This window comes from Symphalangus syndactylus, chromosome 2, assembly GCF_028878055.3.
Source record: "Symphalangus syndactylus isolate Jambi chromosome 2, NHGRI_mSymSyn1-v2.1_pri, whole genome shotgun sequence".
Taxonomy (NCBI): Eukaryota; Metazoa; Chordata; class Mammalia; order Primates; family Hylobatidae; genus Symphalangus; species Symphalangus syndactylus.
Genome location: NC_072424.2, coordinates 37918442 through 37940004, shown reverse-complemented (window position 1 = coordinate 37940004; position 21563 = coordinate 37918442). Strand labels below are relative to the sequence as shown.

General features: G+C 55.5%; 1 protein-coding gene across 5 annotated transcripts in view; it reads left to right on the top strand.

Annotated features, from left to right (window-relative positions):
• The first annotated feature begins 6162 nt into the window (after positions 1-6162).
• Positions 6163-21563, top strand: part of PAX2 (paired box 2) — an 82719-nt gene continuing 67318 nt past the window's right edge. For 3 of the 5 annotated variants that reach the window (XM_055242954.2, XM_055242962.2, XM_055242947.2), the window contains exons 1-3: positions 7524-7718; positions 11181-11349; positions 12134-12331. In XM_055242954.2, coding sequence (XP_055098929.1) covers positions 7676-7718; positions 11181-11349; positions 12134-12331 — 410 coding nt within the window. In that variant the 5' untranslated portion in view covers positions 7524-7675. Of the gene's footprint in view, positions 6220-7523; positions 7719-11125; positions 11350-12133; positions 12332-21563 lie in introns of those variants that run through there. The other 2 variants (XM_063628005.1, XM_055242966.1) reach the window with 2 other exon arrangements.

The window sequence follows — 21563 nt, the reverse complement described above, 5'->3', positions numbered from 1 at the left end:
GACACATCAGAAATTCTCCTTAATTGATTCAGAAATTGAAAGGGGCTTCCTCCCTCCATCAGTTTCTTCAATGTATTCGTTACCCGCGGGTCTAGACCTCCCAGCCCGCCTAGACCTAGCGGAGCGAACTCCTGGAACCTGAGTTTTTTCTTTCCAAGATTTACTTTGCAGCTTTTCTTTTTTAAGAACAGTTACACAAAGTTAAGAAATAATTCTGGATGCAGGTGACCCTTGAGATGCAAGTCTCAAACCAAAGCATTTTTTCCAGAAAGAGACCCTGTCCTGGCTCCTGAGGGATTCGATTCAGCCCTTTTGTTTCAAGTTCGGAGAACGGATGGCTCTGAACCTTGGAGGGCAGAGGCTGGCAGTCGCCTGGGGCAGGGGTCTCACCCTACAGCGAGGGCCCTCCTTCCCCCTTTCCCCGCGGGCCTAATCCGTCGCGCGCGCGCGAGCGGACACACACACACACACACACACACACACACGGCCCCCATAGCCACCGCAACTCTCAGCAACAGCCTTAGCCCCGACCCGGGGCCCCAAGACGGCGGGCCAGGAACCCCTGGGACGTCCCGGCTCCAGACTGGACGTGGGCGGAGGTGGCAGGAGTGGACAAACCCAGGCAGGTCCCACGACACCCCTTTCCTCGGGTCTCCCCTTGTCTCAGCCAGCCGCTCTCGCCCCTGGTCCCCTCTCCCCTGCGTTCGGGTCCTTTGTCTCCAGCCACCTCGCAGCCTGTCCCCGCCTCGGCGGCCCTGCCCTTTGGGCCTCCCGGTCTCTCTGGCGGGTCCCCCTGCCTTACCGGCTCCCGGCTCTGGCACGCTCTCCGCCTGCTCCTCACATCCACACAGCTGCTGGGAGAGGAGGAAGGAAAGGCGGGCGCGCCGCGGATGGATCCGAGACCGTAGATTTGGTGCCGGCTCGCAACTCCGGGAAACTCAGCCCGGGTCCTCCCGCCCCTCTCCAACTCTGCCCAGCGCGGCCTGGTCGCGCGCGCTCACCTGCGGGGACCCTTCCTTTCCCTGTATCTCGGCTGTGGCTGTTTCGCTCGCTCTGGTCTCCCGGCCTCTGGAGTGTGCTCCCCTGGCCCTGCACTCCGTTCCCTTTCGGCCGCCCCCGGCTGTCGCGTGCCCCCACCCTCCGCAGGTCCCACGGTCGCGGCGGCGATGACAGTGGCGGTAACGCCGGGGACGTCCTGGGTCAGCCTGCACCGTCTCCCTCGACCACAGGCCGATGAGGCCGCGGGCTCCGGGCCGGCTGCTAAGAGAGTTAATCATTACTTCGCCAGCGACACTCAGCCTCCCTCCGACTCTCTCGCCCGGCCTAGGGGAGAAGGGGAGGGGACAGCTGGCCAGGTGGGGACTTCGGCTTCGCACAAACCAGCCTCTTCAGGCCTCCCAGAGACAGGTGGTGGCTTCTCAGTTCCCTCGGCAACTCTGTTAGGTCCTCTTTCTTCCCCTCCTGTCTCTCCCTCCTTCAAGCCTCCTCCCCGCCAGGCCTCTCCCACCGTCTCCTGTCCGCTCTGGCTTTGACTGATTAACTGCAGGTCTTGGGAGGACCAACTTTCTTTGTTTGGTACAGGACCGGACGGGATTTCCTTCCCTAGGTCTCCGCCAATGGGCCAGCTCCTCCCGACGGTTTTGGCGGACTGGCTGAAGAGGACAGCGCCTGAGGCCACAATTAACCCGGCTGTTGGTGATGGTGGTTGGGGGGTGGGCAGTGAGGAATTTAACCGATCGTCTAGCAGCTGCGCTAGTGCAGTTGGGAGGGGGGTGCAGGAAGTGGGAATGGAGGAGTGGCAGGAGGGACAGACAGAGGGAAGAAAGATAAACCTGGACAGGTGTGGCATAGCCAATAGAAAGGGAAACAAACAAAATAAAACAGGAAGGCGGCGCGGGGAGGAATCCCCAGTAACCTTTATAGGATTGAAGTTGGGTGGAAAACGCCACCTCCTGCCCTACCTTAGCACTCAGATCCCTCCTTTACCTCTTTGTGGAAGGGTAAGAGTTCAGAAAGCTGGCCATTTACTCCATAATCTACTATAGAAATGTCTGGGTTGCAAAATGCCTATTGATTAGCTCCATGGAGTAGACAAGACAGGCGTAATTATCCCCATTTTACAGGTGAGAAAACGGAGGCTCAAAGAAGCAAAGGGACTGTGTATGTAGTGGCTGTCGCTTTTTCCTGTAGGCTGTGGGGTGAGTGGCCCCTTCAGCTGTGCAGAGGTCCATGGGTATCTAGGGAGGGGGTACAGGCTGTGTCCAGGTCTGAGCCAGAAGTACCAGGGCCTCACGGGGCTCCTAGCCCTTTTAGCTTGTTCTCTGTTGGACAGGACCTTCACTCTTACTCTCTAGATCTGCTGGCTGGGTTTCTCCCAGCTTCACTATTTTTTCAGTTCCCTAGTAGAGTGGCCCATGGGCGGCAGCCACCTGGCTGGCCCGTGCCACTAAGAGGCAGCTTTGGTGGCCAAGTGGCTTGCATTGTTGTTGCTCCTCAAAGGGCCTGTGAAGGGCTGGGCAGGTCGCAAAGACCTCTTGTGAGGGGAAGCTAGATTAAAGGGGGAGGGGTCCTGGAGGATAAAGGCCCAGCACGTGCGCCTGGACTCCACAGGACCAACAGACCGAGCGGGCGGGGCCAGCTGGGAGTCAGGCCCCCCGGGCTTCACGCAGGGAGCCCAAATATTGGGAACAAAAGCAGGAAAAGAAGAGTGAGCGCAAGGGAGGGAGGGAGCGAGGAAGCAGAAATTAGGGGGTCTTAGATGAAAAAAAAAGAAAGTAGCTTTAGGGGGAATGTGCTGTGGAGTGTGAAATTGCAGCCCATGGTGCTCCATATTGTACCAGAAGCTCTTCCAAAAAAAAAAAAAAACAAACCATCCTCCAACGTGACCAGAGGACCAGGCAGGGGGAGGGGCGGGGAGAGAATGGGGAGGAGGAGGGGGAAAGGCCGGGCAGGAGCCGGTCAGGCCTCTCTGCGGAAGGGGCTGGGGTGTAAGTTTCGGCTGCCTGGGATCTGACAGCCGAGGGTATGCGCCCTGGGGTGCGCCGGGACCCAGAGGGCGAGTGAGCCTCGGCGGTCGGCTCTGGAGTTCGGTTGTCAGAAGAACTTTTATTTTTCTTTTTGGTGGTGACTTCTAAAAGTGGGAATAATCCAGAAATGAAGCTCAGCTGCGGAGCTGCAGCTCTGCTCACCTTCTCTCCCCTCCCTTTTGCTTCTCTTCCCTTCGGACTAGTTTCCTCCCCTTGGTTCTAAACAGCTTTTCCCCTCTGAACTTTAATGCGTTTAATTTGGTCCGCACTGTGGGGAGCATTTCCTGGGGAGATGCATTTAATTTCGGAATTTCTAATCCCTTCCCTCAGACCCCGGCCCTAGCTCCCCTAGCCGCTCCCCGGGAAGTGGAAGGAGGAAGGCAGTTCCTGGCCACGGGGGAGCGGCGCGGCTGGGATGCTCCCGCGGCCCCCGCCCGTCTCACCAAGGCTCAGCCGCCTGCCCAAGCTGCTGGAGGCCGGGCGCCTGGGCCCTGGGTCAGGGACCTGCAGGAGGAGGAGAGGCAACCACGCCTCTGCCTTTTCTCGCCTGGGCAGAAAACGCTGGGGCCAGGGAACTGGAAAACGGAAAACGGGAGAAAGGGTTTCTGGAAGGGAGCGGGAGCGGGTGGCTGCAGCGGGGCAGTGGACTAGGTCTACACTGGCACTTCACCTTTGCACAACATGCCCAGAAACGCATTTGAGAGCCCTGGAGTCGCGCTCGGCTCGGCTTGGGGCGCCGGTGGGTGGGTACACTCGAGGTGCGGGGTGCCTATCCGCCACCCCGACACCTACACCGAGGCAGAGCAGGCGCGGCCCAGCCAGACTGCCAGGCCGGCAGTAGCTCGGCCTGGAGGGCGGAGGCAAGGGTGGGGGCCGCCAGGCGCCTGAGCAAGCCTGGCAGAGAAGGGAGCCGAGAAGGCAAAGGAGCCGAGATCCACAAGGAAGATTTATTGGGCAGATCAGATGCACAGAGGCGGCTAATGAAGCAAATCCCGAGATGGGTATCAGAGCAACTCCCCAAAAGTTTATTTGCCTTTAAATTTCCGCAGGGAGGCGGGCTCCTTGTTTGAAGTGTAAATGCCCCTAGGTTGGGGGGTGGAAGGGCCGCTTTGAAAACACCAGAGAGAAAAGGTTCATTTAGAGGCGGACGGGAAAAGCAACCAACCCTGACAGGTCGGAGCCTCGGAGCCCGGGTAGTGTTTGGGGTTGGGTTGTTTTCTTTCTTTCTCTTTCTTTTCCCCTTTCCTCTTTCCTCTTCTTTCTTTCCTTTTTTTTTTTTTTTTTTTTTTTTTTTGCTTTCTTGCTTCCCCCACCCCTCTACTAGACTCTATAGAAGAAAGAGAACAGAAAAGAGGGAGTCAGAGGAGGGGCCAGTGACTGGATGAAGGCCAGCCCTTCATCCTGGAGCCCTAGGAGAAGGCAGAGCTTTGGAGAAAAGGGGTTCCTAATCACTAGGGAGCATTACTCTTTGACTCTCTAGACCCAGGAATGGGCTGGAGCTAATGGGGAAGTGGCCAGGAGCCGGCCTGGCGGAAGAGTGAGTGTCCAGCTAGTGCAGTGCTGGGGGGAGGATCCCAGTAGCAGGGGGGACTCTCAGGGGCTACCTGGGAATGGGACTATCAGAAGGGTCTTCACTCCTCAGAAGGTGCATGTGAAGGACAGGTGTGTGAGGACAACTTCCAGCACAGTTGGTGCATTAAGTCCCCTTCTCTACAAAATGGAAAATCCTTCTCGCCCAACATGTGAAAATGCTTGTTGTGGGCACCCACATTTCATGGTACTTGTAACATAGGAACATGTCTAGCTGGTTCTAGAAAAATCTGTGTCTGTGTGGAAGGGGGGTTCTACTCACAGCTTTGTTCCTCCAATAGTTCACATGCCCCGAGACAAATTCCTGGATGACCAACTTGGAGAGACCTGGGGCAAAGGTTACTTTAGTTCTGAGCTCCTCTAAATAAGGACCCTTTCTCAACGTTCCTTTCACCCCAGTTCTGGGTTAATTACTTCCCAGAGGGGAAAGCCAAGGCTGTGCTAGCTAATATCACCTGAGATCCCTTGCACTCTGGCCTGGGAGCTGTTACTTTTCGGCTGCCCGAACTGTTTTCCTTCTTCGCTCCCAACACGAAGTTAGTGCGTGTTCGTGGGGTTGTGAGGCCAAAGCAAACCCGGGAGCGCCATCTGCAGGCCTCGAGAGGAAGAGACTGACCTTAGGGGCTGGGCCCTGCGCCTTCAACCTCTAGCCCAAGAGAACCAACCTGCCTAGCCACCCAAGGGAAGTGGGGTAGGGGCTGGGAGGGGCAGGCGGGGAGGAGTGTTTTCCTCCCAGACTTTGCCTCGCAGGTGGATTAAGCTTATTGGGCTCTGGAGGATATAGGAGGGAGGGCAAATGCCAGGATCCCAGCGGACCCAGGCCCCACAGGAGTGAGAGGCTCAGAACCCCGTCCTGCTGAGCCTGGCCTGAGCTCCTCCTGAGGAATAAGGGCACCCCGAAAACCCGGGTACAAGACGCCCAGTAGTAGTAGTCAGGCTAAGTCAGGCAGGTGCATTTCTCCCCATGCTATCTGCCGCCCAGGCTCCGGCCAGAGGTAGGGGAGGGCGAGTCCACCGCGCTTCCGCGGGGCGCCCAGAGCTGCAGACAGGGGCTGGAGAAACCTCGGATCCGGGCTGCCAGAGCACTGCGCAGGCTTCGCCGAGCCGCCCTTTCGCAGACCCAGGGAAGCGGGGGGAGGGAGCGAAGGAGGGAGAGAGAGTTAAAACATCAGCTGAAGTGCCAAGATGATTTATGAGACGAGGGAAAATATTTCATAAAGATATCCCGGATATTCTGTACTTAACCAGTTAGGAGACAAAGGGCTTCTTTTGCCTGGTGCGTGCGAGCGGACCCCAGTGAGCAAGGGAGCGAGTGCCAGAGAGAGCTGCGGAGGCAGGAGTGGGGACGTCCCCGTGCGTTGCGCCTCCTGCGCTCGCACCGGATCCACCGAGCTAGCAGCGGGCGGAGCTCAGCCGTGTCCGCAGCCTCCTCTTCTCCCCAGCCGGGGAGAGCCAGCCTTGTCTCTCACATCCTCTGCCGCCAGCGACCTGCAGCTTGCAGCTCCTCACTGTCTCCCTCCCCTGCCCCCCTTCCCAGTCACCCGAGGGTTCAGATACCAAGTCCCCCGGCTCTCCCGCCATCCGCTGGGTCCCACCGAGACAGGTGGGTACTCGCCGGAGGTCTTCAGCTCGATTCTTAACCAAGCGTTCTGGACTGCCCAGACCCGGTGGGCAAGGGGACTGGGGAGGCCTTGCGCGCAGTCGCGTGGAACGGAAGGGGACAAGACAAACTGCTGGACACTTTTCCGTGGAATGAGAAGTGGGGGGTGCGTGGGTGGGAAGATACCTCGGGAGGGAAAGGCCAAAGGGAAGGACCAGAAAGAGAGGAAGGAAGAGCCGGGAAGGAACGGAAGGGAACTCAGAGCCGAGGGTGGTGGGGTTGGGGCTAGGGATGCGCACTGGGCCCGGGGCCGCGCGGCCCAGGAGGGCACTGGCCAGTGGATGGCAGAGCTGGGAGAGTTAGAACTGAGAGCCCGGCTTCAGAGCGCAGCGCGCTCCGAGGCCCTCTGTCGTTACCTGAATATTCATTAGACTGGCCGCTCTTTATCCTTATCTAACGTTTATCTTATCGGCGAGTTTCGTTTCTCAGTGTAGTTTTAATCCCGGGCTCCCATTCCCCCTCCGCCGGTCCGCTCCCCTCCCTCCCTCTTCCTTCGCCGGCTGCTCCCTCCCTCCCTCCCTCCCTCCCTCCCTCCCATTTCCCCCTCCCCTGCCCTCCCCTTGCCGGCACCGGAGTGACAGGCGCGGGGCCCTCCTCGCCGAAGCTCGGGGCTCCGGCGCTGGCGAATCACAGAGTGGTGGAATCTATTGCCTTTGTCTGACAAGTCATCCATCTCCCGGCGCGGGGAGGGGGAGGGGGTCTGGAGGGGGCTTTGCAGCTTTTAGAGAGACACACACCGGGAGCCGAGGCTCCAGTCTCCGGCCGAGTCTTCTAGCAGCCGCAACCCACCTGGGGCCAGCCCAGCGCTGCCAGCGCCGCTCGGCTCCCTCCCTCTCTCCGGCCCTTTGGCCGCGGCGGCGTGCGCCTGCCTTTTCCGGGGGCGGGGGCCCGGCCCGCGCCCTCCCCTCCCGCAGGCGCCAGCTCGGACATCCTCGGGATTGCTACTTCTCTGCCAACTTCGCCAACTCGCCAGCACTTGGAGAGGCCCGGCTCCCCTCCCGGCGCCCTCTGGCCGCCCCCGCCCCGCGCGCTCTCCGACCACTGCCTCTCGGATGACCAGGTTCCAGGGCAGCTGAGCGAGTCGCCTCCCCAGCCCGGCTTCAGCCCTGGCTGCAGCTGCCGCGCGAGCCATGCACCCCCAGTACACCCCGGCCCGGCCCACCGCCCCGGGTCCACTCTGCTGACCGCCCAGCCCCGAGCCCCGACAGTGGCAAGTTGCGGCCAGTGCGGTTGCAAGCTCTGGCCAACCCGGAGGAGCCCCCGCGCGCCCCGCAGCAGCCGGGCGTTCACTCATCCTCCCTCCCCCACCGTCCCTCCCTTTTCTCCTCAAGTCCTGAAGTTGAGTTTGCGAGGCGACACGGCGGCGGCGGCCGCGCTGCTCCCGCTCCTCTGCCTCCCCATGGATATGCACTGCAAAGCAGACCCCTTCTCCGCGATGCACCGTGAGTACCGGCGCCCGGCTCCTGTCCCGGCTCGGGGCTCTCCGTCCCAACCCTGTCCAGTCCCAGCGTGGCCCCGGCCCCTCGCGCTCAGGTCCCATCTTGGAGGCCTCCCTGGCTTCTCCTGGTCCCTCTTTTCGTTCTTTCTCTTTCCCTCGCCCGGTGTTTCTAATGCCTCCAGCTTCTCTCCTGCCTTCTGTCACCCATACTTACCTCTCTGTCTGCCTGCCTTCCTACATTCCCTGGTGCCTATCACCTGCCTTTGCTCTTTCCATCCGCTCCTTCTTAGGTCATGGGATCCACGGCCTCGGAGCCCTGATTCCAGCCACCCTCTCCCTAGTGAGCCTCTTGCCCTGGGCTGGGGGGCAAATTAGCAGGCAGTTTTCAGGGTGTTGTTTTGTTGTTTTCTCTGTCTTTTTTCTCTTCCTCTCTTCCTCTGTTTGCCTCCCTCTCCTGTCTCCCCATATCTTTATCTTTCTCAAACTTAAGAGTCGTGGGGTCCAGGAGACTCCAAGAATGTTCAGCCTCAGTGTCAGGACAATTGGGCAGAAGAGTGTGGGGGTGGGGTGCCCCCTTCTGACCCTCATCTCTCAGCATCTCCAAGCCCTTCCAGCCCAGCATAGGCTTCTTGTTGGCTGGTTTGAAATATTTTCTTCCTCTTCCTTTTTTTCCCATCCCCCTTCCCTTGTCTTCCCCTTTCCTTCACGTTGGGAATCCCAGGTTGTCAAGACACGATGGTCATCTTTCCCTACCTCTGCCTGGGGGATGCTCTAAAAACAAAGAGGGGTTCCGAGAAGAAATCGAAGTCAGGGAGAGAGCCAGCAGCGCAGCCTTCCAGGTGGGCCCCCGGCAGAGTGCAGCTCTGCTCTCAGCTCTGGAGGCTCCTTGCCTATAGACTCCCGACTCCCCACTGAGGATCAGGCAGCCAGCAACCTGGCCAGGGGGTCAGCAAAGAGCAAAAAATGAGGGGGAAAGAACAAAAGGAAAGCAAATGCCAAAGCTGAGAAGAAAGGAAAAGAGAAATCCAAACACGGGAAAGGAAATTAAAGAAAGAAGGTTGAAATGATGTTGCAGAAGAAAAGGGAGAAGAGGAGAAAAAAAATAGAGAGAAGAGGGAATTATTTTAATAAAATTTGAATTTAATTTATGCCATGTCTTTAGCTTGAAATCTATTCTGAGATTTTTTTGTAGGCTTTTTTTAAAAGATAAAATTCTAAATAGAAAACTCCTCCCTATCTGCAGATTAATAATTAAGGATAATTTGTAACTTTTCACAAGGAAACTTTAGACCTGGCTTGGACCTGTGTTTAGGACAACAGAGCCGAGGAGGGAGAGCTGTGTTTTTCGCTAAGTCTGTATTTAGCGTTGCGGGCGGTGGGGGGGGGGGGGGGGGCGTTTAAAAATACTCCTGGGTTAAAATATATTTTCCTAAGTAATTTCCAAGCGCAGGAAAGCCGCGCCGAGGGCATCAGGCCTCCGCGGGTCTCGGCGAGCGGGCCGGAAAGCCTCGGTCCTTTTCCGGAGGAGTGGAACCGGGTCCACACGCCGTCTTCGCCCAGCCAGCCTGCCTCGCGGCCCGCTGCCACAGCTCTCGTTCTCCTTTTTTGCGGATTCTGCCGGGGTTCCGCCGAGTCCTGGCTGCCCGCGGGCAGCCACTTTGAAACCCAAAGGTTTCTGCACGGCCAAGCAGAGGTCGGAGGGAGAGAGCCGCAGCGCGGGCCCGCGGGCCGGTGGACTGGTGGGTGAGACACCGCAGCCCGAGTCGGTGCGGGCGGCAGTGGCGCGTTCCAGGCCCGACTCAGCGCCGGCTCGCTGCAGTCCCCTAGCCCTGGACTCCCGCCGTGTCCCCTTCCTATCCCCACCCCTTAGATTGGGGCTGAGGGGCTGGGCCCTGAGCCCAGGGAGGCTGAATTATTCATCTTTAATCTGCCCGCAGCTGCCGCCTTTTCATACCGGTAACGCGAGTTCTCCCGGGGCCTAAATTATTGATGGTCGGGGTTCGGAGGGAGGGGAGGGTGAGGAGTGGGGCTAGAGATAGGGAGATTAACGGGGTGGGCAAGGGGGTAAAAAAAGAGGTGTCAGTCTCTCCCAGCAACCCGATCAGAGGTCTTTCCCCAGGGTTTCACCCGAGCTTGCTCTAGGTACCCCCCGAGAAAGGGACAGGAGAGAAATGAGGGGGGCACAGATGTCCCCGCTTTCTCCGAAACTCGCGTGAGGCTAGCGGGGCAGGGGCTGCAGGTTGCCAGTCCGGGCCGACCCGACTCGGCCGCTAGAAGTCTCTGCGCTTGGATTGCTCAGTAACTGCGGCTGCGGGTTGATCGCTCTGGGTGCAGGGTTTCTAGACTGCTGTAGGCCAGGGAGAATGGGGCACGAGGAAGCACCCTCAGGCCTGGCACCCAGTGGCCGCCTCGGCTCCGAGATCAGGAGCCCGCGCTGGAGCCGGGTTGGAAACCCCGTGCCCTTCTCTTGGTCGAAAGAGCAAACGCCCGAGCCGCTCGGTTTCCTGGGGGAGCTGCCGAGGTCTGAGGGGTCAAAGGGACGGGAGCCGGGTTTGGATCGGCTACACAGGGCGCCCCGAGAGTTATTAACTCGCCGGCGCGGCCTATGCCGTGCCACCTGGGCGAGACGGTGGGCCCCAACCAGGCTCTGCGCGGCGCGGCAGGCAGGCGAGCCCAAGCAGCCGGCATTCTCCGCCTGCTGCCTGGAGCCGCTCTCCGCTGCCTCCCTGTCTCTGAGCGCAGCAGACCCCGGGCCCCTGCTTCATCCGCCTTCCTTGCTCCACTTCAGATACTAAGGAAGTGAAAGAGAGATACGGTCCCCCTATAGATAAATAACATTAGAAAAACTTCCCATCAAAACCAAACACAGGAAAGAGGTAGAAAAATTCCGATTACAATTTAATACTTTTTAGAGAAGAGGCAGAGAGCAAAGGGGTGTGTATGTGTCAGGCACTTATCCCCTCTCTGTGCTAGGAGCTCGGATAAACAGCCGAGCCCCGACGCCCCCAAATCGTCCGCCTCCAAGCCCCTCACACGCGGACAGCTCCCTGGTTGCCTGCGGCGCAGGCGGGATGCTGCTTCGCACTAGTCCAGTCCTCTGCCAGGCCCTTCCTTCTCCTCGCTTTCTTACGCCCTTTCCGCTGGCATGAATTCCCCTTTGGCATTTTCTCCCCTCTCCCCTCTTTTCTGTCATCTGGTTTCTCTCCAGTCCCCTCTTCGCTTTCTACCTTGCATCGCACGGCCTGAGTCGCCCTCTCGCCCAGACCCCAGTCTTCAGCCCAGCGTCCGTGCTTCCAGTCCCCACTCCTCCGCGTGGTCGTGGGGGTCCACCACCTTTCTTCTCAAGTTCGGGAACATGCCCTTCCGCCCTGCCTGCTTCCTTCGCCTGTCCCGGACCGCGGACCCTGACTAATGGCCGGTCCCTGCTGTGTGTGGGGTGTTGTGTTTTTTTCTTGTCTCTCCCCAGCAGGGCACGGGGGTGTGAACCAGCTCGGGGGGGTGTTTGTGAACGGCCGGCCCCTACCCGACGTGGTGAGGCAGCGCATCGTGGAGCTGGCCCACCAGGGTGTGCGGCCCTGTGACATCTCCCGGCAGCTGCGGGTCAGCCACGGCTGTGTCAGCAAAATCCTGGGCAGGTGAGGGCTTCGCAGCTGTCCCGGGAGACATCTTGCCTACCTCCCCGGCCAGCCCTGGGTCTCCAGCTGGAAGAGGTGGCTAAAAGTCCAGCACGCCAAGCCGGAGAGGGAGATCCCCAAAGGGGTCTGGAGAGGTGCTCCTTTTGGAAAGAGTGTTCAGATGGTGGCCGAAGACCCAGGAGCGAGGGTGGAGCAGTGTCACCCAGTGCCTGCCCTGCCCTTGGTCCCTGGTGAGAAGGCAGCCCGTTTCCGGCTTCAGAAAGGGAAGGATGACTTTCCTAATGGAGTTAAGGCACATATGGGGTGGGGGACATTAGAGGAATGGGGTGGGAGTGAAAATGGGTCCCCGAGAGGAGAAGCAGCAGCATTTGGGAGGCAGAAGGAGGGTCCTGTTCCCATAGATGCTCTGTGCCCAGTAGGAAAGGGCCCGAGGTGGTGCCTCAACCCTGGCCTCCCGGAGACTTTGCAGCGCTGTTCCTTTTGCTCTTCCCAAATGAAAGGCTGGGCTTTCACTCCCACCGGTGCCTATTTGGGCTGGTGCGCACCCAGCCCCTGGTGTGGCCGTCTCCCCGGAGGGATGGTACCCCTTGTCCTCCTACTCCGCGGCGCTCCTCGTCCTAGCCAAGCACCCTCAGGAAGTCAGCTCAGCCACACTGGGCCTTTTCCCTCCACTCTGCTGCCTCGGCGGGCCGGGCGGGAGAGTGGCTCAGCAGCTCTGGAACCTGCAGCCCCCCTGCCACGCCACCGTCCGCTTCTGGCTGACCCGCCGGCTTTCCCGGCGCAGGTACTACGAGACCGGCAGCATCAAGCCGGGTGTGATCGGTGGCTCCAAGCCCAAAGTGGCGACGCCCAAAGTGGTGGACAAGATTGCTGAATACAAACGACAGAACCCGACTATGTTCGCCTGGGAGATCCGAGACCGGCTCCTGGCTGAGGGCATCTGTGACAATGACACAGTGCCCAGCGTCTCTTCCATCAACAGGTGAGCAAGCCACCCGGGTTTTCAGGGCTGAACTCCAGCTCCTGGCTCCTGCCCGCAGGGGTGTCCCACGCCCAGTCTCTGCTCTTTGTCCAGACTCTGCCCTTTCTCCCTGCTCCCAGCCCCAAATCCTTCCATCAGAGAAAGGGAACCTGTGAGGCAGACAGACAGACAGACAGGGCTGTCTGCAGTTCAGGGCTGGGTATTCCCTGCCAGGCTTCTCCCGCCGGCGTCCTGGAAATGAATCCAAGTGTTTGTGGTAATTAAGACTCCAAGATTACCAGCATCCAGCCTTGGGATCTAGAGACAATCACAGCCTGCAGCCAGAGCCTTTAAAATGACCAGTGTCTATTCATCCCTCCAAACAGACTGCCCTTTCTAAAGGCTGCTCCTTCCCCAGGGGCAGCCGCTTGTCCTGGCTCCCTCACCCTCCCTGCCAGCTCCCACAAAGCTCACCTCCCAGGAGTCTGGTCTTGCTAGCCAGCTCCACACAAATTTCTGGCCTGTAAGCACTGGGATCTGGGCTTGCAGAACAAATGCCAACCACCAGCCAGCAACTGGCAGGGAGTAGAGGAGCTGGACAAGGAGGGAGTGCCAAGCAGGAAGGGAGAACTCCAGACTTTGAGACTGAACCTTGGGTGATACCCTCAACTACCTAAGGTGCCTGTCTCTAGGCTGAAGTCTTTGCACTGATGACAGGCTCACACACGTGAGGACGACCCAGGGCTGAGTCAGCTTGACATACAGGATATTTAGGTCTCCTGGTCTGCAAACCCCTCCAGCGTGCTCTCAGGGAGAACACATGTGCACACTCCATGCATGCCCACCCTAGCCGGTGTGCCAATATGCCTATCTGTGGTACCTACAGAACATACAAGCAGCACTGGGCTCAGGAACCCAGGCTGGTTTCAAGATCACAGAACTGTACAAACTGACAGTTGTTCACAGAGTCCCTGCGCAAGTCACACACCAGCCTTGGCCCCCCATTTTAAGACACCCCAAAATGAAAAGAGGGCTAAGCAGCTCATACCTTTGTTATTTTTTGCATTCTTCATAAGCTCATTATCAGGACAACTAATAATTCACATGGTGCCTTACTCTGAAATTGGCATCACATATCAAGGATTTTTAAAATATTTTACAAATTATATGGAATTATCCCAAATCATCCTGAAAACAGCAGGTAAAATTAGCTGGTAGAATGTACCTTGGCTAAAGAAGATTCCCTCTGCCACACTCGTGCTGTAATGTACTGCGAGGCGACCCCAGAAATTATCCCAGTGTGTGCCATCTGTATTAAAATGGTTATTCAGTTATGAACAGGGTAACATAATACTGATCAGCTAATTATACACCCTCCAAAAACCCTCCAGCTCCCTCGGCCTGGCTCAGCCAGGTATTGAAAGCATAGCGATTTGACATTCAGATACCTTCCAAAGGAGCTGGAGAAAGACGCTGGGTGGTTTGGGAGAGGAATAAGCCCTTTGCTTTAAAAGCCAGGAGAGGAGGCTGGGGCAGCTTTGGGCTGAGGCAAGAGTGGCACTTCGGGAGGTGAAGGGGACAAAGCGCTGTTTTATGAGCCATGTAGAGACTCAGTCTCTTGGCTGACTGCTGGTCCTGGGAGTGAGTTGGAACTGAGATCTCAAGAGAAGAACAGCCAAGGGCCAAGAGTGGCCCTGCTGTGTGCAGTGTTGCTGGAACTGAGTAGTGGTCTTCTGCAGAACATTTAAGAGAAATGCTTGTTGTCAGTAATAGAATTTTCAAGCCTTTGGAGAAACCTGAGTCATGTAGGATTTAGGTAATTTGTTTCTCTTGAATGGGATAGAGGAGTGGCGCAACAAGTCAGGTGTGGTGGCCCCGTCCGACACCCCGTGCCCCTCCCCCGACAACATGCACCCCTCATTGGCTGAGATGATTTTGGAAGCTGGCTTAGGCATAAGTTTGGAAATGCTTCTATCCTGAAAAGCCATGGAGGGCAAGGGCCAGGTGACCCTAGGATCAAGCTCCAGAGGTCTTGAGGTGCACCCACCAGAATTAGGACAAAGTAGACAAGTGAGCCACAAGTGAGATGAGGGTGGGGAAAGAGTAGCCTCAGCTTGACAGCTGTGACAGCTGCAGAACCTGCCCAGCACAGAGCCCTATCACCTGAGGGGCACACAGGCTTCCTCTGGGTGTGGAGAAATAGCCATCTGTGGGCAGGTGTTGCTGGAGATGGAGAGGGAGTAGGAGAGGAACAGATAAGCCACCAACAACACGGGCAGCCCACCCTGGGTCTGCAGTTAGGCTTCATGGCTGGCTTTGTCTACAAGGAGCAGGAAAACTATTCCAAATTTTGCTTTTGGCCAGAATCCTCTCACGGTTCATATTTTGGAAAGAATTCTGGGGGCTTCCCAGTGTGCTGCTGAATTGGGGCTGGAGAAATCCACCTGGGGAACCATGCTCTCATCTTCATTCCTGTAGGTGCTTTTTGCTCTGAAGAGGGAAGGTTTATCTGAGATGTATTGTTTCACCCAAAAGCCTGATAAAAACAGGATGTTTCTGCTAGTGCTGGTTATATCAGAAACTTTGCCTTTTATCAGTTTTGGGAATTCTCACTTACTGTAGGAAGAGCCTGGAGATTTTCCTGTGTGCAGAAAGTGTGGTGCACTGGGGAATGGGTGGTTCTCGAGTTTAGAGCTTTGTTGGTAGTGACCTGCCCACTTGTGTTAGGTACTTTATAACAGTTATGAGTAAGGTTGTGCATGAGCTGGTGGTTGGCAAGAAAAGAAGTCCACACATGCTCACCCACCTGAGCCAATGGTTTTTCATCTTCTCCTCCCCAAAACAGATGCTGTCGCCACACTTGAAATATGCTGTTATGGTTATAAACTAAATTGCTTTTTTCACTCTTTAAAAATGGTTTTGGCATTCTCTGATTCCGTTGCAATAAAGGCGTGGCCATCCAGCCTGTATTCTGCACTAGCAAATCCTCAGAAATGCCTCTCTGAACCAGAGGACTGGGTCAGGAAGGCCTCCCCACTCCCACAGACCACTGTGAAAAATCTCAAGGCTTGACTGGGCTCCTTAGCATGTGGAATTTATCTGAATCTTGCTAAACATTGGGTTACCAATGGCTGAGCATGGAGTTGCCAGCTTTTGGTTTGTACACTGCTGCTGTAAAGGGCAGGTGTTTATAAACAGGGGACTTTAGATTGAAACCTGGTGTGGAAAATGGCCTGGAGAGGGGAGAGGTGGAGGAAGATCCATGCTACTGAAAAAGGAAAAAGTCACCTAGTTACATCGCTGAGCAATTGTCTAAGCAGGAGGGCTTTTCCTGATTATATGCCAAAGTCTTCTGGTTTGGCTGTTACTCTGGGCAGAGAATACAGCTCCTTTGAAAGAACAGGCACAGACCCCAAGTAGAGTCTGGGGTTACTGACAATCCCCTGAGGGTGCTCTTTTGGGAAGAGCTGACAATAAGGGTGTCACCTTCTAACTTTTTTAGCTTGCCTAACACTCTTTGGAGTCAGGGCACTCTCTGCCCCTAGATCTTTGGAGTGGACCCTGCCAGAATCAACTTCTCATGGATGTGCCACTATCCACACTCTGTCTTAGCCTGTTAGGCTCTAGGTGAGTACATTCATTCTCCTAGCAGTGGCAACCCAGGGCTGTGTTAAGGAATTCCATCCTATGTCATTTGGGTGTCCCTCTTCTGTCATTCTCAGGTCTTTGAGTCATTCTCAGGTCATTGTTCCCCTTGGGTCAGGCAGTGGGATGACAATGGTCTACCAGTTGTTCGTTCAAAGACCTTTCCAAATAAGCTGGGAGCTATTCATCCTAGCCCAGGGAATGTTGACGATATATTCCAGGCTAGGGTCTGTTTCTCCCTTTCTGAAACTCAGGCTCCAGAACATTGCCTATTCAACTCTTGGACCTGGCTTGGCATGAAGCTTGGCCAGAGGGGCGGTACTGCCTACCACATCTCCATACCTTTGCAGCTGTTTGGTGTTCAGGGCTGTTGGTCTCGTGGCAAAGAGACAGGACAAGTTGGAGAGTTCAGAAAAAGACTTCTATCCACAGAGGAATGGGAGAAACAAGGACAGGGAACTCGCCTTCTGTGGCCTGAGCCTAGCAGATTGGGCCCACAAATAGCAGACCAATGCACCAATTTCTGTCACAGAGGCCTCACTCACCTGTCCTTTCCCAGAGACAGTCCCCTACTGTGAGGTTGCCCATCATCGGAATAACATTTGAAACAGGCATGATGATTGAAATTCTCATTCCTTAAAATGAGCTGGAGTTGTCCTCCTGAAAAGCCCCTTTTTGTTTTTGTAGTTGTTTTAGCCTGGGCTTCCTGGCCCTCAGTCCTGTTGGTCTGAATGTCTCCCTGTTGGCTGGTTCTGTGGGTGTTCAGGCTACAAAAGGGGTTTCTGGTGAGAGCAATGGCTGCTTGCCGTGCCTTCCTACCTCAGCTGGCGACTCTCAAGAAGAGGCAGACGGGAGGCGTTGGGCCTGACAACAGCTCCAGGTGCATTTCAGAAGGTGATGCAAAGAAGAAAAGAGAGGGAAAACCCAAAATAAATAAATAGTGTCCCAACTGTTCTGAGAACTCAATAAAACAATCACATCAAATATGAAGAGGCATAAATCTTGTGTCTGCACAGGTAACCTACTCAATTGCTTTTATTATCGCTCAGGCTGCCTCCATTTATTACCGTTCATGGCCCAGGCAAAGGAGGCTGCGTGGAGGGTGGTCTCCAGTGCAATCCTACACCCTGAGAGGCAACAATCAGCCCATACAGCCAGAGATTTCGATGGGAGCTCGGGAAGGGCCCATCTGTCTGCATGAAAACCAATCAATAACTCTGTAACCAGAGCCCTTGTCACAGGGAAATGGACAGCACAACAGTTCAATAGAGGGGCCACAGGGGGAATTAGCCAAGTGGAGATGGGGCCAAACAGGAGCAGCCCCTAGAGAAGGGAAACAGGGGTGCCTGGAGTAGGGGAGATTAGGGAGTGGGTGGGGATGTGGCAGGGGAGAGCAATAGCTTCACATGCATGTTGGTATTAGATGGGGAGTATTGTGCAAAATAGACCCAGGGAATGAGAGGCAAAGTTGGAAGTTGAGGTGGTAGGAAACATGTGTTTTGGAGAGCATTTGGGAAATGGGCTTGTTCTGGTGCACATGGGATAGTGTGACTATGCATGATGGCATGGGCTTGTGGATTAGAATGTTACAGCTTCTACAGAAAGAGGAACAATAGTAGTAACTGGTGTGGAAGATTAATCACACTCCACACCCCCTAAAACCCCTCTGAAAAGGAGGTTCCTATGAGCCCACATGGGATAGGGGTCCTGCTTCCCAGTCTTCTTAGCAGGACTGATGAAGGAGCCCCATTGTCCGCTCCCAGCTTCTTAGGTGTCCAACAATAGCTACTCCGCGGGTTGCCTCTTAATACTCAAGTCTATCTTCACCCCCTCCTTGTGTCTACCTGGAATTGGAGTTTCTGTATTAAGAGGAAAACAATGGTGTAAAAGTGACATGCATCCAGTAGAAATTATACTTCAAGTACCCAAACAACCATTCTGTTTCTCACTTTCAGTACAGTATTCAATAAATTGCATGAGATATCCAACACTTTGGTATAAAATAGTCTTTGTGTTAGATGACTTTGGCCATCTGTAAATGTTTTGATCATGTTTAAGTTAGGCTAGGCTGACCTATGATGTTCCATAGATTAGATGTATTCAATGCATTTTCAACTTACATTACAATATTTTCAACTTATCGAGCCATTACCCTATTGTAAGTTAAGGAGCATCTGTACACGGAAGAGAATTTCTTTTTCACTTCCTGTCCTTTAAAAGAATGCTCATCCGACCTGCCAATTCTCTGCAACCCTGCTGTTTCTTCTCACACTTCCCTCGCCCCTCCAGGCCAGATGTCCAGAGCTCAGATTCTTGCAGGGGAAGCAGCTTCAGGTGCAGCTATCCCCAGTGCAGCTCCCCAGCCATGCAGGTGAGTCTAGAGAAGGGGAAAGGGCTCCTGAAACTGAGAAGTGGGAAATAGAGTCTCACAACCGATGCCCAAATAGCAAGTGAAATATTAGACAGCTGAAAAATTAAATCACTTTTGGTTTTTCTATCTACCACTGAACTACTAGGTTGAGATGGTTTTCTCTTGTGGAACAGGCTATTTGTTTTGGGGCTAGCAAGGCATGGCTTGAATATATTCATGATGGTTTGCAGTGTAGAAGTTGATATCTTCTGTGTGTGTGGATTTGTGTGTGTCTGTGGGTGCCCACCTATGTCCGCTTTGAGGTGAAAATGCTCCGAGGCCAAGAGGAGAAAAGGGAGAAAGGCTCAAAGGACATGACCTGCAGTCACAGGCAAGGCTGGACACCTTGTACTTGGGCCATCAGATCAATTGGCGAGTAGTCATTGGGCCATTGGACGAGGTGGCAGCGGCAATAAGGCTAGGCTGAAGATTCCTCATTTCATAATCTAGGCAAATTGGAGCCACATTTTCCTTCAGTTATTTGCATTGTAACACTCTGTAGTCCAGTTAACCCCAGATAAGAGGGGCTTTGCTACGATGATGCCACCTTTGTGATGAAGAGCTGTGTGACCAGCTGTCCATCCTTACTTTGATACTTGGGTCCAAGCCCCATTGGCAGGATTAGTTAGGGACCAATTGCATAAGCAGCCAAGAAGACGCTCTTCCCAACACAATCCTTCCTCCAAAGCTGTGGTCCCACAGTGGGAGGCATGGCAGCAGCACTGGGACACAATGGGGGGCAGAGCTCACCCCAGGGCCAGCCTGCAAGTCTTTCCTCAATAATCCAGGTGCGAGGGCCATAGGAAGAGGCTTACTGTTTGTGAGAAATGCAGAGCTGGCCACTGCAGAAGACTTGGGGTGTAGATGAGGCATGATGGCAGAGGCAGCCTCGGGTCTCCTGTAGAGGGCTGGGCACAGGGGAGCTGTTGAGGGTATGGGAAGCTAAAGAAGAATGATCTGGTCCTGCAGGAGAGGGAGCAGCCTCTTTTAGGCTGGGAACTCTCAGGTAAGAGAGAAGTGCGCAGGAAAGAGGTAGACAGGCGAGGCTGTAGAGCCAGGGTCCCCTCATGGCACATCCGCGACAACCGTGGGAGAAATGAGGCCCCTTCTTTTGCTTTCTGAGAGATAATGTAATGAGAACAGATTTTGTGTTTTCCAAGAGAGAAGGAAAGAGACAGAAAGAGAGCAGGGCAGGGGGAGCGAGTCAGGTGCCATTCTATTCTAGAAAAGTTCAGGTTTGTTGTAGGGATGTTGGGGGAAGGAAAGCAGTGCCCAGAAGTCCAGACTGGGGTTTGCCAAAAGCAATGATGGAGACGCACTATGGCTCCAGGAGTCATGAGCACAAAAGACTCCCCAGCCCCAGCAGGAAGAGGCTCCAGAATATGAGATGAAAAGTGGCGAGAACTGGACAAACAACTGGAGCACATGGACCCTGCCTACAGGCAGTGATTCAGGAAGACCGGATTTTTAAAAACTCTGTGCAAATGGAATAAAACTCAACTTTGGGCCTGATTCCGTCCATTGGCCAGCACTCAGTAGCCTTTGGTTGACCTGACTGGATGGACTTATCTCTCTGCCTTAGACCAGGGCAGTAACATCCATGCAGGTGGAAGGGGATGGGACATTTCCTGGGTCCCTTGGTCCAGAAGCTCCTGGGGAAGGGAGTGGAGGAGAGATTATGACTCCCTATAGCCAGAGGAGGAGAGGTGGGGTGTGGGTATGGAGGGGCAGAAAGTGAGGATGAGGACTGGGAGAGTGAGGCAGGAAGCGATGAAGCTGAGAGGTGGAAGGAAGGGTGCTGCCTTGGGCTGGACAGTGTTGTTCAGGATTGGAGCACATGGCTGAGCAGGATGTTGCACGGCAGAGCCCGCAAAGGGAGCTTGGATTTGCTCATCCGAGCTGGAGCCTTTGGTGGCCCTGCAAGGTCTTGGGGGTGGTGGGAGGAAGCCTGAGCTCCAGGCAGCTGGTAGTACAGGCTGATGGGCCCTGAGGAGAGGCCCAGAGGTGATGAAGGAGAAAGGGGAAGAGGAAGGTAAGCAGGTTTCTGAGAAGAGTATGGAGCGAAGGAAGTGGCATGGGAGGGATAGCGGCCTGGCTGGAGCTATGCAGCCCTTTCTGAGAGGGAACCTCGTGAGTGTGCTGCAATGGCCTGGCTGTGGCCCCTCTCGGCAGGCTGTGAGGCAGGCCAGCAGTGGCTCCAGCCTGGTCCCTGGCAGGCTGGAGAGGGAGAGTAGGAGAGCAGCCAAAAGGGAGGGAGGGAGGCCCCTGCCTGCTGGGGGTACTAGATTTGAGAGCCATCTCCACCCAGAGCCTTTGGCCGGGTTGCTCTGGACTTCTTCCTCTGCCTGCCCTCAGTCCTGCCTGAACCACAGATTTCTCTCTGCTGCCACCTGGGAACAGAGCAAGCCAGGGACAGGACCGGTGGCTCCTGGCAAGGCTAAGGCAGGGCAGCAGGCTGGGAGGAGAACTGTGTTCACCCTGCAGGCATAGTAGAGTCAAGAAATCAGAGAGGAAGGATTGGAGAGGACTGGGAGAGAGGGGAGCAGGCAGAAAGGGAGAACAAAAGTGGCCCCTGAGCATGAGCAAATGGGAGTGAGCACTGGGGGCTGCTCTCCCTGGTCTGGGTTCTCCCTCTTGGCCTGGGGGTCTTTGCTGGGCCCAACTGCCCAGCCCATACCTGGCAGGCAGGCGATAGAAGCTGAAGGGCATGAGGAGTCTGCAGGCAGCTTCTGGTCTGCCGGACATGGAGGTGGTCAGAAAGGAGACACTCATTCTGCCTGTTAGTCCAGAAGCTCTGATCCTAATTTTGGAGGGCAAGCAGTGGTGCCTGCCTTAGTGTGTTGTCCCAAGAGAAGTTGGTGATGTGTTGGGAGCCTCTGTGCACGGCTCTGCTTTGGAAAGACTATGTGTGCTGGTGGTATCCAGCTAGGCCTGGCTTCTATGCCCTGGGAAGCTGTCTAAATGGCCCTGGCTCCCAGGGAGCTCTCGAAAGGAGTCAGTCTTGTCAAACTGGGAGTTAGTGGTTTGCTATTCAGAAGGCTTCCGGCTAAAGGGATTGTTTGGTCCCAGAATGAAAGTCCCTGTTATCACTTGGATGGCCTGCCTGTTTGGGATGTTAATTAATGTTCCCTGGAGAGCACGTGGTTGAATGGACAGTAGACATCCCGATGGGTCAATGAGCGGGGGTTCTGAAAGGTA